General features: G+C 38.0%; 1 protein-coding gene across 3 annotated transcripts in view; it reads right to left on the bottom strand.

Moving 5' to 3' along the window:
- Nucleotides 1–15061, bottom strand: part of Efhc2 (EF-hand domain containing 2) — a 268118-nt gene that overhangs the window by 83894 nt on the left and 169163 nt on the right. For all 3 annotated transcript variants that reach the window (XM_052736180.1, XM_052736023.1, XM_052736093.1), the window contains 4 exons: nucleotides 11035–11258; nucleotides 7582–7833; nucleotides 4904–5017; nucleotides 4034–4172 (listed from right to left, as the gene is read on the bottom strand). In XM_052736180.1, coding sequence (XP_052592140.1) covers nucleotides 4034–4172; nucleotides 4904–5017; nucleotides 7582–7833; nucleotides 11035–11258 — 729 coding nt within the window. The remainder of the gene's footprint in view (nucleotides 1–4033; nucleotides 4173–4903; nucleotides 5018–7581; nucleotides 7834–11034; nucleotides 11259–15061) is intronic.

Here is a 15061-nt window from a genome sequence, read left to right as displayed (position 1 = left end):
TACATAGTGAGTACCAACTCAGTCAGACAGTGTTCGAGGAAAGGAGACACAAGAGAGAGGGTAAAGGAGGAGAGAGGAGAAAGAAGAGTAAAATCATATTAATCAATAACCTAAGGCATAAATTCCTAGATAAGAATAGTTAAAATTCAAATCTTTGTCTTTTCAGTGCCAAGAAGGACAAACTAGAGCCCCTGGAACATTTTAAACTCTTCATCTACAGGAAAGCCCAACAGACTTCTACCTGCCAATCTGATTTGTCAACATCAACAGTGAGGGAGTGAAGCACTCCATTCCGGCAGGCCAGCCACCCGCAACAGGAGGCCACACTGCTTGAAGCAGGAGTTACAATGGACAAGACTGTGCAAAATATCTATGGAGTTACCATCTCCTTGGAATCCTAAAATGAATGACGAAATCTCATCTTTCTAGGGGACTGCTTTGCATACAGAGGCTCAAATGTCTTTCAGAATTCTATCAAGCCCTGTACTTCTACACAAATAGAAAAGGTATCCATACATCTTCCTTGGGTTATGGCCAAATCCTTTTCTGCCATTTTTTTTCTCCACTAAAATTAATTGGAACTTTACCACATAAGACAAGGGTCTAAAGTACTAAGGCTGAATAATGTATTAGAAATGGTCCCTGAGGACTGGGGAGATGGCTCAGTTGGCAAAGTTGCTACACAAGCATGAATATCTAAATTCTATACCCAGCATCTATTTAAAAAATAGGCAGGCATGACAGCATGTGCCTGTAATATCAGCAATGGGGAGATGGGGTTTACTGGCTAGCCAGTCTAGCAGAACTGATGAATTCTAGGTTCAGTGAGAGTCTATGTCTCAAAATTAAGGTAGAGAGCCATTGAGGAAGACCCAACATTGATCTCTTGCCACCACATACACACATATGCAGCCACCAACAGGAACACATACACACACGCACACGCACACGCACACACACACGAGAGAGAGAGAGAGAGAGAGAGAGAGAGAGAGAGAGAGAGAGAGAGAGAGAGAGAGCCTCTTCCTTCTTTCTTCCAGGACCACAGTTACTGGTGGCACTTTGTTCTGGTTTAGGCTTCAGTAAGAGCAAAACATAATAGATAAGATTATATCTTATCAACTTTTAAGACCACATGAATTATGAACAAAATTATCACCCTTACCATCACATTAATACTATTCATTAAAATTGCCTGTTAATGTTTATGTTAACTGTTAAAGTACATGGAAAAGTTTCTCATCCTTATAAATATTTTTACCAACATGTCACAGTCACTAATGAAGAAAAATAAAGATCACTTCTCTAATTTTTTAAATGCCAGAAATAACCACATTTAAGTAACATGAAGTATATTAATTTAACTTTACAAAAGTCAGAAAAAGCAAATGTAAAGATTATTAGAAAATGTGAATCCACTTCTCCAGATTTCACCATGAATATAATTTACAGTCATTTGTAACATTAAGTATGGTATTAAAACCCAAAAAATATTCTGTAATAGTATTTGTTAAACAGGATTATTTTAACATGTGAGAAGTATTAAAAAGTTGGCTTGACTATGAAATGCATCCTAAATTTGTATTTGCATAATTTTCTGCTTAAAAATACACTGTTAACTTTAAAGGCACAAAGTACATTTATTGCATAATATAGTATCAGTCTAGAGGGAACAAAGGAAATGGACTAAAAGAAATTAAACACTAGGACAGATTCAACTGGAATGGACTACAAGGCATTTGAAGCTGATACATTTACCCAGAACAGCTAGGTTTGGGGCATACCAGAAAATTCACACTATCTCATAAAATTCCCTGTAGAAGCTACAAAAGATGTGGATGAGTGACCGAGTCCCTTCACTACAGCATCCATTTTTCCCTAATACAAATACTATATTCTCAAAACCAAGCTGACGAACAACAGCCAAATTTGGATCTCTGTTCGGGAAATCATACACTATTTTGGAATTGTTATGGTAATCCGTAAATCTTCTACCACATCCTTTCATGAGAGTAATCTTCAGGTGTATGTAATGGTTTTCAGTGAGCCATCATCAAATTCTCAATCTTAATTGAAGGTGTACTGATTCTAAACAGGTATCTATATTTATTAAGGGCAAATTCTTTTCCCCAGTGATTTAAGATCCACTAGAAACTTCTCTAGAGCAGCTGCTACCTATATGATCATTCCTATTTGATTGTCTATAATCCTTGAAGTAAATATGTTCAGCTGTGTCCACTAAAGAGAACCAATTCTAGACATGAAAGTGAGAGACCAGCCACCAAGTTGACTCATGTCTGACCCAGACATGTTCATGAATCTAGCACGCAGATGTGGTAGAACAAATTCCCCTAATGAACCTGAAAGAGAAACCGGAAGTCCTTTGCATTCTAACCACTTTGTGTGCTTTATGCACCTTCCCTCAGAATCCACATTCCTAGGAAACACAATACTGTACAGTGCAAACACCACATAAGGTCAGCAGGCGTCCTTTCATTCTAGACACAAAGCTTCTGGGTGGCTTTTTTAATTAAAATCTTTTCATACAATATATTTTGATCATGTTTTTTCACAGATCCTCACAGATCCTTCTCACCTCCCCACCCACCCAACTTTATATTGTAGCCCTCTCTCCTAAAACAACAAAACAATACCCGCCACAAAAACACAAAATGAAAATAAAAACAAGCAAAAGATCAATAAGACAAAAACATGTCAAAATGAAACAAAATATCCAAGCTTCTTATTTTTAAGAAGCTACAGGTGTTCAGCTTCATTTTACCACTCAGAGAGCATGTTTAAGTGAATACACCACAGTTCACAGAAATACACATCAATCCTCCAGGTCAACATACTACACACGCTCTAATTCAGCCCACTGTATCAGTATTGATCAGGTATAGTTTCTTTTCCTATCATTCTCCCTTAAACAATAACAACTATTTACATAGCATTTATACTGAATTAGGTATCACAAGTAATATAATATTGATTTAAAGTAGCAAGGCACCTGTTTGTTACCCAAGTTACTTAGGAGGCTAAGGTATAAGTATTGCCAAGTTCAATACAAGACTGAGCAATATGATAAGACTCTGTCTCAAATTAAATGAATGAATGAATACATAAAAGTATATAGGAGGATTTGTATAGGTTCTTTGCAAATGCTATACCATTTCATCTTAGGCATCCCTCAGAGTTAGGTATAGAGGAAGGGCTAGAACTAATTCCCTGAAGATACTGAAGGAGGATTACATAGAGTACAAGGCACTATCACAATTCCAAACTGGTAGGTCAACAAATCCTATCAGTTCCAGCAGCAGCAGGTATGTGGACCATGAGTAGGGACAAGGTTTAGGAAGTGGGTGGAAGTGGGAGTTTAAGGTTTTGGATATTAGATTTTATAGCATATCCTCTGCCTGCTTCTCTCATAATATGGTGCAGTGTTCTGCCGGTCCCACATCCCCTCTTTTAGACTATAAACCTCTTCTATAACTCTGCATCACTTCTAGCCTACTGCATTGACCTACACATAGTAGGTACTTAGTAAATCACTAGTTTTCGCTCAACTGAACTTGCTTGCTTGGAATGGACTTGATACCCATGAAAAGAGAAATGGGAAACCTAGCTGGGCCTCACCAGGAAATGCAAAGCTAACTGGCACAAGAGATTTCCCTAGAGAACTCAAGTGAATGTCATCCATTATGGTAAGCAAGAATTAAATGAAGAGAAGGGATTTAACATTTCTAGTTCAAGTGTCCTACTAGAATATAGTGCATTACAGTGAGAAAGAGACTTCTAAGGGGAAACGGAAGCCCCTGGCATGAGGCAGACAAGTTTAATTCTTGGCGCTTTCTCTCTATCGCAAAGCCTTGGACAACCAAGCTTAAAGGGCCTCAGTTTCTTCACCTCTAACATGGAGACAATGAGCTTTTTCATAGAGGCCTGTTTTCAGGAGTATGAAAAGAACAAAAGTAAATCTTAAGTAGGGCATAAAGTGATAAAATATTTTCTAACCGGCGTGAGTATCACTTACCAATTCCATACTTTGTCCTGTAATAGGTCTTGGTAAATTCATCACAGTCACAGAGGAGGACTTTCCTTCCCCACACATTGATGGTGGCACCTATAGCCAGGTCCTGGTCTGTGTAAAACTCTTGCTCTATTTTTCCTAGCTGATAAAACAGAGGAACATAGCATTGGCCCTATGTATCTATCCAAGAACTACATGCTTTTTCCCAAGAAAAGAATTTTAAAAAATAACTTAATTGCATCATTTACAAATAAATTTTAAAATCAAATCAACTCTAAGAATTAATTTTTTTTATCTTTTGTACATATGTGTGTGATATGTGCTGTATATGTATGTGTGTATTCACGTGTATGATTCATGTTGAGTATAGATGTTCACATGCCACAGATCATGTATGGAAGATGGATGTTGATGTTCACCTGCCTTTGAGACAGGATCTCTTTGATGTTAGGTACTGTGTATGCCAGACCAGCTAGTCTTTGAGCAGCTGAGGATTCCCCAGCTTCCCATATCACTCATAGGAGTACTGGGATTACAGGTGAACTTTACCATTCCTGAATTTACATATGTTCTTGGGGGGTGTTATACTTAGGTCTTTACATTTGCACAGCAAGCACCTTCCCCACTCAGCCATCTTCTCAGCCCATCTAAGCATTATTTTAACACTGTAGTGCTTGCAGAATAGATGCAATACATATATTTCTATATGCATTTAAATATGCTTATTATTGACAAAGGGCAATAGAATGCATATGTTTATGTATTTCTTAATTTCATTCACTAGCTCACAAGGCAAGAATATACAATTCACCCCAACATCCAGGTTTCTCAGAAGTCACATAGGAATCAGTAATAAAACCCCAGGATCCTCACCTGGTATTTATCCAACAGGTAGCCATCTGCTCGCCATTCTGACAAGCCCCCATACACATTGAGGACTGCTCGATTTGTTATCTGGCCTGGTTGAAAGACTCCAGGTGGGCCATACTGTAAGATAAAACCTAAACATGGTACATGTCTCCAGACACAGAGATAGATGCAGTCCTAGGATATATGCTAGAAATCGGCCTTGTATGGCTCTATTCTAACATCTGTAAGAAGCCAGTCTATCCACCTCATGTTCTGCTGCCACATGTCCTTCACAGCCCTGATAAATATACATTTTTCCTCAAACACTTCCATCCTATAGGTTTTCAGTTTTTTTTCTTCTTTTGTCTTTGTTTTTGAGACAAGGTCTCATGTAGAAGAGGATGACATCAAACTCATGTAGCTTAGGATGACCTTGAACTCCTGATCTTCCTCTTCTACCTCCCACCTGCTAGGATTGTAGTCATATGTCACCACAGCCAGCCTTCCATCCTGCAAGTAGCCGTCTGCTTGGTTCCCCATTCAACTACCAGACACATGGAGAACCATTTAGTCTATTGTCTGCTTCCCTTTCTAGACTTCACCAAAACATCCACCATGGGCTGAGGCCATTTTCTATATTTCTCTAACTGTTGTGCAGGCCGTTATCTTTTGTATCCCCTAAGTGCAAACATCTCCAAGGAAAAATGACTGCCTCCTTGCCTCCTTTCTTTGTTCTGTCTACAAGCAAGTTATCCAGTCCTGAGCACAGGAAATGGGCTACAGCTAGCAGCCTGAATGTTCTCAGAACTCCAGCTTCTTAACTCTGTCACTTCAGCAAGGTTACTTACTCCTTGCTTTGAGTGTCCAGGGTATCCCCATCCCTTCTGGATCTCACCCCAGTGAGAATCTATACTCCACAAAACAGGACATAAGCCATTTTCTTTTTCATTACAGCCCAAGAGATGGCACAGAGAACTCACTAAATATTTGTTGAATAAGTACATAAAATGAAGCTACTGATGGTAAGACATACTGCAAATGTCAGGTGCATCATTATTTCATATTTAACCTATTTTTCAAAGACATTCTAAAAACAGATTTCCCTGGCTCCTCCTGGAGGCCTGCTGTGCATATTCTAGAGCTCCCTCAGGGACAAACTCTACCTCCCCCAAGCCTTGAAGCAACACAGCAGGACTTCTGGCAGTAGGCACAGAGAATCTGGGAGAGCCTCCTGTGAGGATTGAATGGCCAGCGGTTGTTTGCATAAGAAATGAGTGCTCCTGGTAACCTTTTCAGAAACAGTAAGAATGAAGTTTAAATATTTCATCCAAATTAGAAATAAAATGCAACAAAGACCTGTGAAAAGTAACTTCTGTTCTTCATGACCTGATAGGTACTAATAAATGAGTCCTTAGACAGTGGCTCTTAATATATCATCTCATTTAAGCCTTCTAGTTAAGGAAGCTCTGTTAACTGCATTTTAAAGGTGTGGAAATACGTTTTCAAAGAGGTTCACTGGCTTGCCCATGCATGACTATCAAAAAACAAATCCAGGCCGGGCGGTGGTGGCGCACGCCTTTAATCCCAGCACTCGGGAGGCAGAGCCAGGCGGATCTCTGTGAGTTCGAGGCTAGCCTGGGCTACCAAGTGAGTTCCAGGAAAAGGCGCAAAGCTACACAGAGAAACCCTGTCTCGAAAAACCAAAAAAAAAAAAAAAAAAAAAAAAAAAATCCACAATTCTAATCCAGGTCTGTCTCTATGTCATTCCTGCTGTGCCAGCTCACTTCCCTCTGAAATGCTGACAAGTGTTTGAGGAAACAAACTTGACAAATCTTTGTCATAGTAAAGAAAATGCCAATGGCATTACTGAGGTGGTTCCTGGCTAGTTGGTGACTAGTCGCTGTACTTAGAACTGTTATTCACTTCTTTGCATATGTATGTTTGTGTACACGTGTATATTCACACCTTGATCAATACCATGAGGTTGGTAGGATGCAGGATGGTAGTGTCCCACTCAAAGCCAGTAAATTAATTTCAAGAGAGTCCTATATTTCATAATAATGATTGTTGTGAATTCAACCAAAAACAGTTTACTTCCCTTACATATATTCCTTTCCTTGCCCTAAGTGTGCTGGCTAGTTTGGTTTTTTTTTTTTTTCTTGGAGGTAGGGTTTATTTATTTATTCGTTTGTTTGATTTTGTCAATTTGCCACAAGCTAGAGTCATCTGAGAAGAGGAAATCTCAAGTGAGAAACTGCCTCCATGAAATGGGCCTGTGGGCAAGTCTGTAGGGCATTTCCTTGATTGATGATTGATGTGGGAGGGCCCAGCTCACTGTGGGCAGTACCACCCCTGAGTAAGTGATCCTGGGTGATATAAGAAAGTAAGTTGAGCAAGCTATGTGGAGCAAATTGAGTAAGCAGCACTCCTGTATGACTTCTGCATCAGCTCCTGCCTCCAGGTACCTGCCCTCCATGAGTTCCTGCCCTGACTTCTCTCAGTGATGGGCTGTGATGTGGAACTGTTAAACTGGAAAAAAGTCCTTTCCCCCATTAGTTGCTTTGGTCATGGTATTTTAGCACAGCAACAGAAACCCTAACTTAGCCAAGTAGCATGAAGTAACTGTCTTTCACAGAGCCATCACACAACATTCCAAACAATGACTTAAGTCTCTTGGCCCACAAACATAGTCAAATACTTACCTTGGGAAGCTTACTCCTCCGAAGGAATGATGACATGGCATCCCGGCCTGAATTAAGTGGCAGTACTTCTCTGACTTCAACAGTACCATCAGACAGGAAGTAATGCAGGACAAGTTCTCTACGGTCCCCAAACAGTGAGGCTGAGTCATCCCACAGGCAGAAGAAACGCAAAACCTTCCCATCATACTGGAGGAACTGTTTCAGAGTGTCAAAGTACTGATAGGGACGAAAGGGATCCACAAACTCTAATATCTGCAAATGGAGAAAGTGTCAGAAACATTGCAGGCTTTATGTAGTCATTTCTGGGAGGCAAGCAAGCAAGCAATATAAAGATTTTTTTTTTCTGTAGACTGTTCTGTCATACTTTTTAAAAGATTTCAAGCAAATATTATGACATACAGATATATGGATCCAGGCATACAGATATATGAACTCATAGTCAGTTTTAACCTTAAGAATATAGGCAAACATTAGAAAGCTTTTCATATTTTGTTAAACATTATTTTAACATACTAAACTATATTTCTGGGATATGTTTGAAGTTGATTTTTTTAAAGCCTTAGAACTTTATAACAAATGGACAAATCCAATCTATAGTGATAGAAACCAGAACAGTAATTGTTTCTATGTAGGGAATATAACAAGAAAGGGCGACATCAGGAGATTTGACCAGAAAGGAAGGAAAGGGATTATTCTGAGGCTATAGGAAATAGCCTATATCTTTTCTTTTTGGCCATGCTGATGATTGAACTCAGAGTCTTACAAATGCTGGGGAAATGTTCTACTAGTAAGCTATAGCCCTAACCCCAAATAGTTTATGTCTTAAAATTTTCATATTGGCTACTTTGTTGTACACATTTTCCAAATAACTGACCTGCATTGATTTAAGATCTGTATGTTGAATCCTAAAATGATTATATTTTAATTTTTAAAATATATATTTTCAACAGAAATTTCTCACGTGTTTGTGTATGTGTGTGTGTTTTTCTCACTTGTTTATATTTTTTGCAAAGATAAGAGGAAGAAATGTATCTACAGTTTAATTTTGTTCAAACAACTTCAGACATCCAGGAAATGGAAGCCCAGTGGATAGAGGAGCAGAGCAAATGGAGACCTTCCTAGAGTCCACAAAGAAACCCTCTTTGGCTGGACGCTCCTCTAGAAACAGTGAATGCCATGGTCTTCTTGGTGCATCTTTCCTTCAATTTGACACCTCTTAGACCTGTCTTAGAGTATAGCTGCCTCCATTCTATCCAATATAAGCAAATGATATTGTTATGTAAGGAAGGATTCACTTGGGAAATGTTATTATATATAAAACATTTGAATTAAGTTATATAATTGTTCTATAAAGTCCTGAAATACTGTGTCTATCTAGAGCGGTCTAGGTACATGTTTATCTCAAGAGGAAAACACAACAGCTTTATAGAGGCTCTTCAAGCTTTATCTTTAATATTTAATTGAAATTATGAGACCTCTGTTTCCATTAATTAAAATGCTTTTAATGTATAAGACTGCTAAGAAATGCTTTATTGATTATATACCATTAAGATCCTGTTCAGTTTAAGCAAAGTAGTTTAAGTTTACATATCAAGGTAGCAAACACTTAAGAACTAAATCCAAATCCATAAAATTCTATGTAAAATCCTCTTATTAAACTTTTAATTTCCCTAGAGTCCTATATTTATTAATGAATTTTCTTTGCCCTAATGGAATGCTAAAATGGTTCTCACAGTCTAGAAGAAAATTATTTAAAATATTTGCTTGTCCTTGTTTTATTTCCAATTCCTGGCACAAACTTTTTCTTCTTTGGAAATCTATAAAATCTAACAGTAGTCTATGAAATTCATATACTATAGAATCATTCATAATCACTATCGTATAATAATAACTCTTAGTGAATGCATATAGCCATATGCAGGAAGCAGTAACTCTAGGGATCTTTTTCCTTCAGATTCCTCTGGGGCTTCTAAAGACTTTGTATTTATCATCCAGGACATATAAAAGATGTAAAAATGAGTCCAAACCTAAAAATCTCCTTTTACAATGGTACAAAGTCATTTTACCTTAGATATTCCAGGATTAATAATATATATACTTCACAGGAGGATTGTATGCCTACAACATCAAAGAATAATTCTGCTGAGGCTAAGAGGCAAGTACAGGGGATGATCCTACACATAGTTTTTAATGAGAGATAAAAAAACAGAATCATTTAAAATTGTTATTCTGAAAGGAAAGGAATTATAAGGTTTGAAAACAGTAAAAATTAGAGGAAACTAATTAATGGAGATAGCAATGAGAAGAGTGGTTATCCTTGAGTGGAGAGAAGGACTGATTAGAAAAATTCATGAGGGGATTTTCTGGGAGGAGGGAGTAAGGAACTGCTCAATATCATAGTTCGAATGCAAGTTAAGACTCACTCCAAAGTATATTTAATGCCTGTATATTTGGCCATGTGCAGTTATATGTTAACAATAACAAAAAATAGTGAGGAATGGTAGTACACATCTGCAATTTCAGCATTTAAGAATCAGGAGTACAGTAAGTTCAAGGTCAGCCTGAGTTACACAGTGAATTCAATACTAGTCTGTGCTATTATAGTGACTACCTGTCTCAAGAATCTATAAATGAATAAATACTAAAAATAAAAAATAACAAGGGAAACAAATGACAATAACAAAAATCAAGGTAAGAATCCAGAGATTTCCATTTTAGTCCCAACACAGAGCCTGGTTAGGTAGGCGACCTAACCAATGATACTTCTTCTTTTGGGTATTTAAAGTCCTCTGGGTATGCAGAGCCTTCTGGGTATTCAGAGCCTTCTGGTAAATAGAAAACTAGGGTCAAGGGATCAGTTCAAAAAACTGCAGAACAGTAACACTGACTCTTTGCTCCTTACAACAGGATCAGATTTTAAATGCAATCATGTTTTATAACTAGGAGATATAAAAATCATGGCTACTTCACTCTTTGAGAATATTTCAGCATCCAATCTCACAGAGTTCCAAGAAGGAAGAAAATATTCAAGGTTTGGTTTATTTGATCAGTAGCACAGAAGAAAGATTTTTTTCCCCAGCCAGAGATAGGCAACTAAAACCAGAAAACATAAGCAGAAGAAATATGGGTTTAACTCACATACTATTGGTGACCACAAAACTAATTATGGGCTCCCCAACATTATCTCACCTAAGCAGCTCACTAAATACTCCTACAGCTAAAACAAGGAGACTCCCAAAAAGAACTGGGGGTGAAGGTGAAGGGAGCCTGCAAGGAGGGGTATGGGAGGTCATTCCTGTTCTGTGGCTACCATTTAGTCTTCCCTTGTATCCAAAGAACAGGACAGCCCTCATAAATATGGTTTCAAAAGTCTTCTGTATCTTCAGCAAGAGTGCCAGCCAGCATCGTTCACCAAGTCTCTGAATAAGAAGTCACAGATGTATCAATTCTCACCTCTCTCCGCATCTTCATGTAGGGATCTACTGGACGTGGTTCTGGAGGATTCAGTTTGACTCCTATTTTCTTTAGAAAATTTTTTGTGAATGTATCACAATCATAAATCTTGAACTTGCGCCCATAGAAGACAACAGCTGTGTTGATATTAAAGTGAAACACAGTATAAAACTGATCATCATCCGGAGGTGGGAGAGGAATCCGATGGCGCCTGATAGAAGTGCCTGAGGGATAAATAACATACAGTTTTTTAACAATGTGGCTAGCAAGAAGTTATAGTATATCTCAGCAACAACCCTCCATGCTTCCATGCAGTGGGGTAATGGGAAAGAGGTCACTTCTAGGAGGCAGCATTATACATTCACACTCAAGTAAAAGTGAACCAAGACTTCTTAGGTCTAGAGATCTCGAATTAGCCTGATAATGACATTTGAGTTTCCTAAGTGTTGCTAGGGAAGTATTTTTATAAACCACAAAGACTAGAAGACAGGAATGGATACAATGGAGTTAGCACAGTAAACAAAAATGCCACTCTGTCATGTACCTTTCCTACAATAAATAGGCTTGCTTTAAGTTATTAGATGAAACTCAATGAATTCAACTAAACAAGGCATTAAGGCCCCAAAGTAAAGTGCTCATAAAAAGGCATATGCTTGGCTCAAAAAGCCAATATATAAGTAAACGAACTAATAGCTTTAGTTTATATGTGCCAACACTGTGATTTACAGCCTCAATAAGCATGAATGACTTTACACTGCTTGGAAACGTCATGGAACCCTTTTTCATCTAGAAACTTATTCTTCCTTCCTCCATTACTTCTGCCTATCTCCACCCAACTACCTCCATCAAACGAGGATTGGTAGAAACTTCATAGTTTCAGCCAGTATTCTGAGTCACGGGCTCTTGATTTCATCACATCTTTCATAAACAACCCTATGTTGCTCATTTTCTTCCTGGTACAGACAAAGGGATAGTTTGTTGTTCAACAGAAGTGAACAGCAGCAAAAGAGGCCATCCCTTTTTGAGCCAGTTTCCTCAGTCTCAGCTCCCAAGTTCCCCTTGGGAGATAGAATGAGGATGAGATAACACGTGCAGACACAAGTGGCACAACAAGAGAGGAACCCTTACTTTAGGAACCCTAAACCTTCTGTGGGCAGTTAGTAGTCCTACTCGACTGAACAATAAACATGTCTGCCCTTTGTGGCAGGGAAGCACTGCCTCTGTCTTCCAAGGCTATAAGGCAACATGCACTAGAAAGCAAGGCCATCCTTGTCTTTCCAAAGCTATCTATGTATATAAACAGTCTTGAAGAGCAAGCTCTGAGCAAAGAGTAGTATATCAAGATATACAGAAATGAAAACTACTCATGCAGTGTTGTCTCTCAACATGTGTAAGTGATTTAGGCCTGAGAATCTTCTCTCAGAGCAAAAGAAGAACGGACCAAACCACGCCAAGTTATTAATGATCCAGTAACACATGGCTTGTGTGACCTCAGTATGGAAGCATTTTAATATAAAGATGTCAGCTCACCTTCTTTGTAAAATTGTATACAGTATTGAGAATACTGCCTTTTCTCAAAGTCTAGAAATACTTAAAACTTACTCATTTTTGTTCATTAAAGAACAGTTAATGAATAATCTTTATGTGCCAGGAACTGTGTTGGGCTCTGTTCCATTACTCCACTTATCCTTTCAAGTTGTTGAGGAGAAATGAAGTAAAATCATTTTCATCTTTTCTACATAGCAATTTTTAATTACTTGGTACATTAAATTAAAATAATAAAACTATAAAATTAGAACTGGCATAGACTATTTTTAAATGTACTACATAAAAGATGATATAATTTTACTGCAAAGAATTATACTTCAATTAGCCTTTAATTCATGCCATTGAAAACAGTATGCAAATTATTTAATCATTCAAGATTAGACATTTAGAACAAATTGCATACTTAAAATCTATAAAAGGATGGGCATTTCAGATATTTCTAGGAACTATTGTATATCTCTTTAAAAATACTTGCATTGTGGCAGGTTATTAAATACTCAACTATCTGGAGCTTCTTCAACACTTTCATTTATGGAACTAGGGAAATGTCTCAGTGAATAAAGTACTTGTTCCACAAATGTGAGGATCAGAGTCTGGATCCCTGAACCCACAAAATGGCTGGCAGGAGTGGCAGCTGCCTGTAATCCCAGAACTCAGGAAGCAGAGATGGGATACACAGGGCAAGCTGGCTAGATTAGGCCAAATCTGTGAGCTGTGGGTTCAATGAGAGAGCCTGCCTCAATAAACAGAGAGAGAACAGGGAAGACACCTGGCATTGGCCTCATCTCCACATGCACACACATGTGCACACACATGCACTTGCACATACGCACTATATATACAAGTGCAAAACTTACACTATACTGTGATGATTTGAATAATAAATGTCCCCCATAGTCTTGGGCATTTGAATACTTGGTCCCCAACTGATGGCACTATTTGGGAGATTTAGGAAGTATGGCCTTGTTGGAGAAAGTACATTACTGGAGGCAGGTTTTGAATTAGTTCTGCTTTGTGCTTGTTGTTCAAGATGTGAGCACTCAGCTTCCTTTCTGCTACCTTTTCTTCACTCCACCATCATGAACTCTAACTCTCTGGAACTATAAGCTCAAATAAACCTTTCTTCTGTAGCTGCCTTGGTCATTGTGTTTTATCTCAGCAATAAAAAAATAAGTAATGCATATACTTACAATTTGTACTTCATTATAAAAATTCAAATGAGCTATGTTTTTTAAGTAAGACTCTGAATAGGAATATTATCACTTTCAAGGTATGAAGTAGACTACAGTGCATCTAAATAATAACCACAATCACCATCATAGCCCCTTCATTGATAGTTTCTTGTCTAATCCTCTATAATACCTGAGACAGACAGTACATGAAGCATCAATGTTCACTTCATAGAAGAGAAATTAAAGCTAAGAGTGTCTAAGTGTCTAGCCCAATGTTATACCCTAACAAATGAGAGAAAAGCATTTTGAAGTTAGATATCAGACTGGCAAAACACCATTATTTTCCATAGTTTTCACTGAGTTATATCTCACTGAACATCATCCAGAAAATACTTAAGTGAAGGAAAAGAGGAAAATCCACAGGCAAAACTGAATCAAAATGGGCTAGAGAGATGCCAGCCACAAGGAAAAGAAGAGAAATTGATGGTGGAGCTGCTCTTTCAAATCAGTCTGTCCCCCTTCTAAGGACTAATTTCCAGAACCAGTCACCTGCCTAACTGCAACAATCCCTTCATCACAGCATTTCCATCCCTCCAGAGCCTGCATCTCAGACTTCACAGCTTCCTTATCTCAGCCTTCATTAGATGCTTTTGAAAATACGAGGAAAATAGTAACAGAAAATAGTCTTGATAAGCTATGGAATGGAAACAGAAAGCGGGTTTATTAAAAAACAAGAAAAATTTACTGACAAAAAAGCCTAATGTCACAATACTGCATGAATCAGAAACCCAATGTGGACCATTTGAAATGAGAGCTTTCAGTCATATATTCCTGTGATCTCTCAACTGTGTCCTCTAGGGATTATGGCAACTATTTATTAGGATTTGCATGTTTATAGTTTTCTATGATAAATGGCAAGAACTCTAAAAGTAGGAGTTTGCTCTAGAATACCAAAGTAATGGGCAGGATGCCATGTCTTTGGCACACACTGAAGAGCTTTTGAAGTCATTAAGGTAAATAAATAAAAATATCACCCACAAAAAAAGAAGATATGAAAGCACCATGTCTGCCCTTTAACTTTTCAGGTGTTTGTCTTCTCAGCTGTCCCATAAAGCTAGCTGGAACATACATCAAGTGCTTGTCTTCCAGTTTGTCCTCAACTCTCTCCCTTTTAATATTTTAAATGGTATTGCCCTGCTATCTGACTATACTATGCAAGCTTTAGCTTTCTAACTGTTCCATGTGGTAGAGACCAAAGTGGCCATATATCCATTTATGTTTAACATGTTTCCATGTCATTCAGATAG

The sequence above is a fragment of the Peromyscus californicus genome, unplaced genomic scaffold, assembly GCF_007827085.1.
Source record: "Peromyscus californicus insignis strain IS unplaced genomic scaffold, ASM782708v3 Scaffold_10__1_contigs__length_136768540, whole genome shotgun sequence".
Classification (NCBI taxonomy): domain Eukaryota; kingdom Metazoa; phylum Chordata; class Mammalia; order Rodentia; family Cricetidae; genus Peromyscus; species Peromyscus californicus.
The sequence above is the reverse complement of the archived record's forward strand: the minus strand, read 5'-3'. Positions and strand labels throughout refer to the sequence as shown.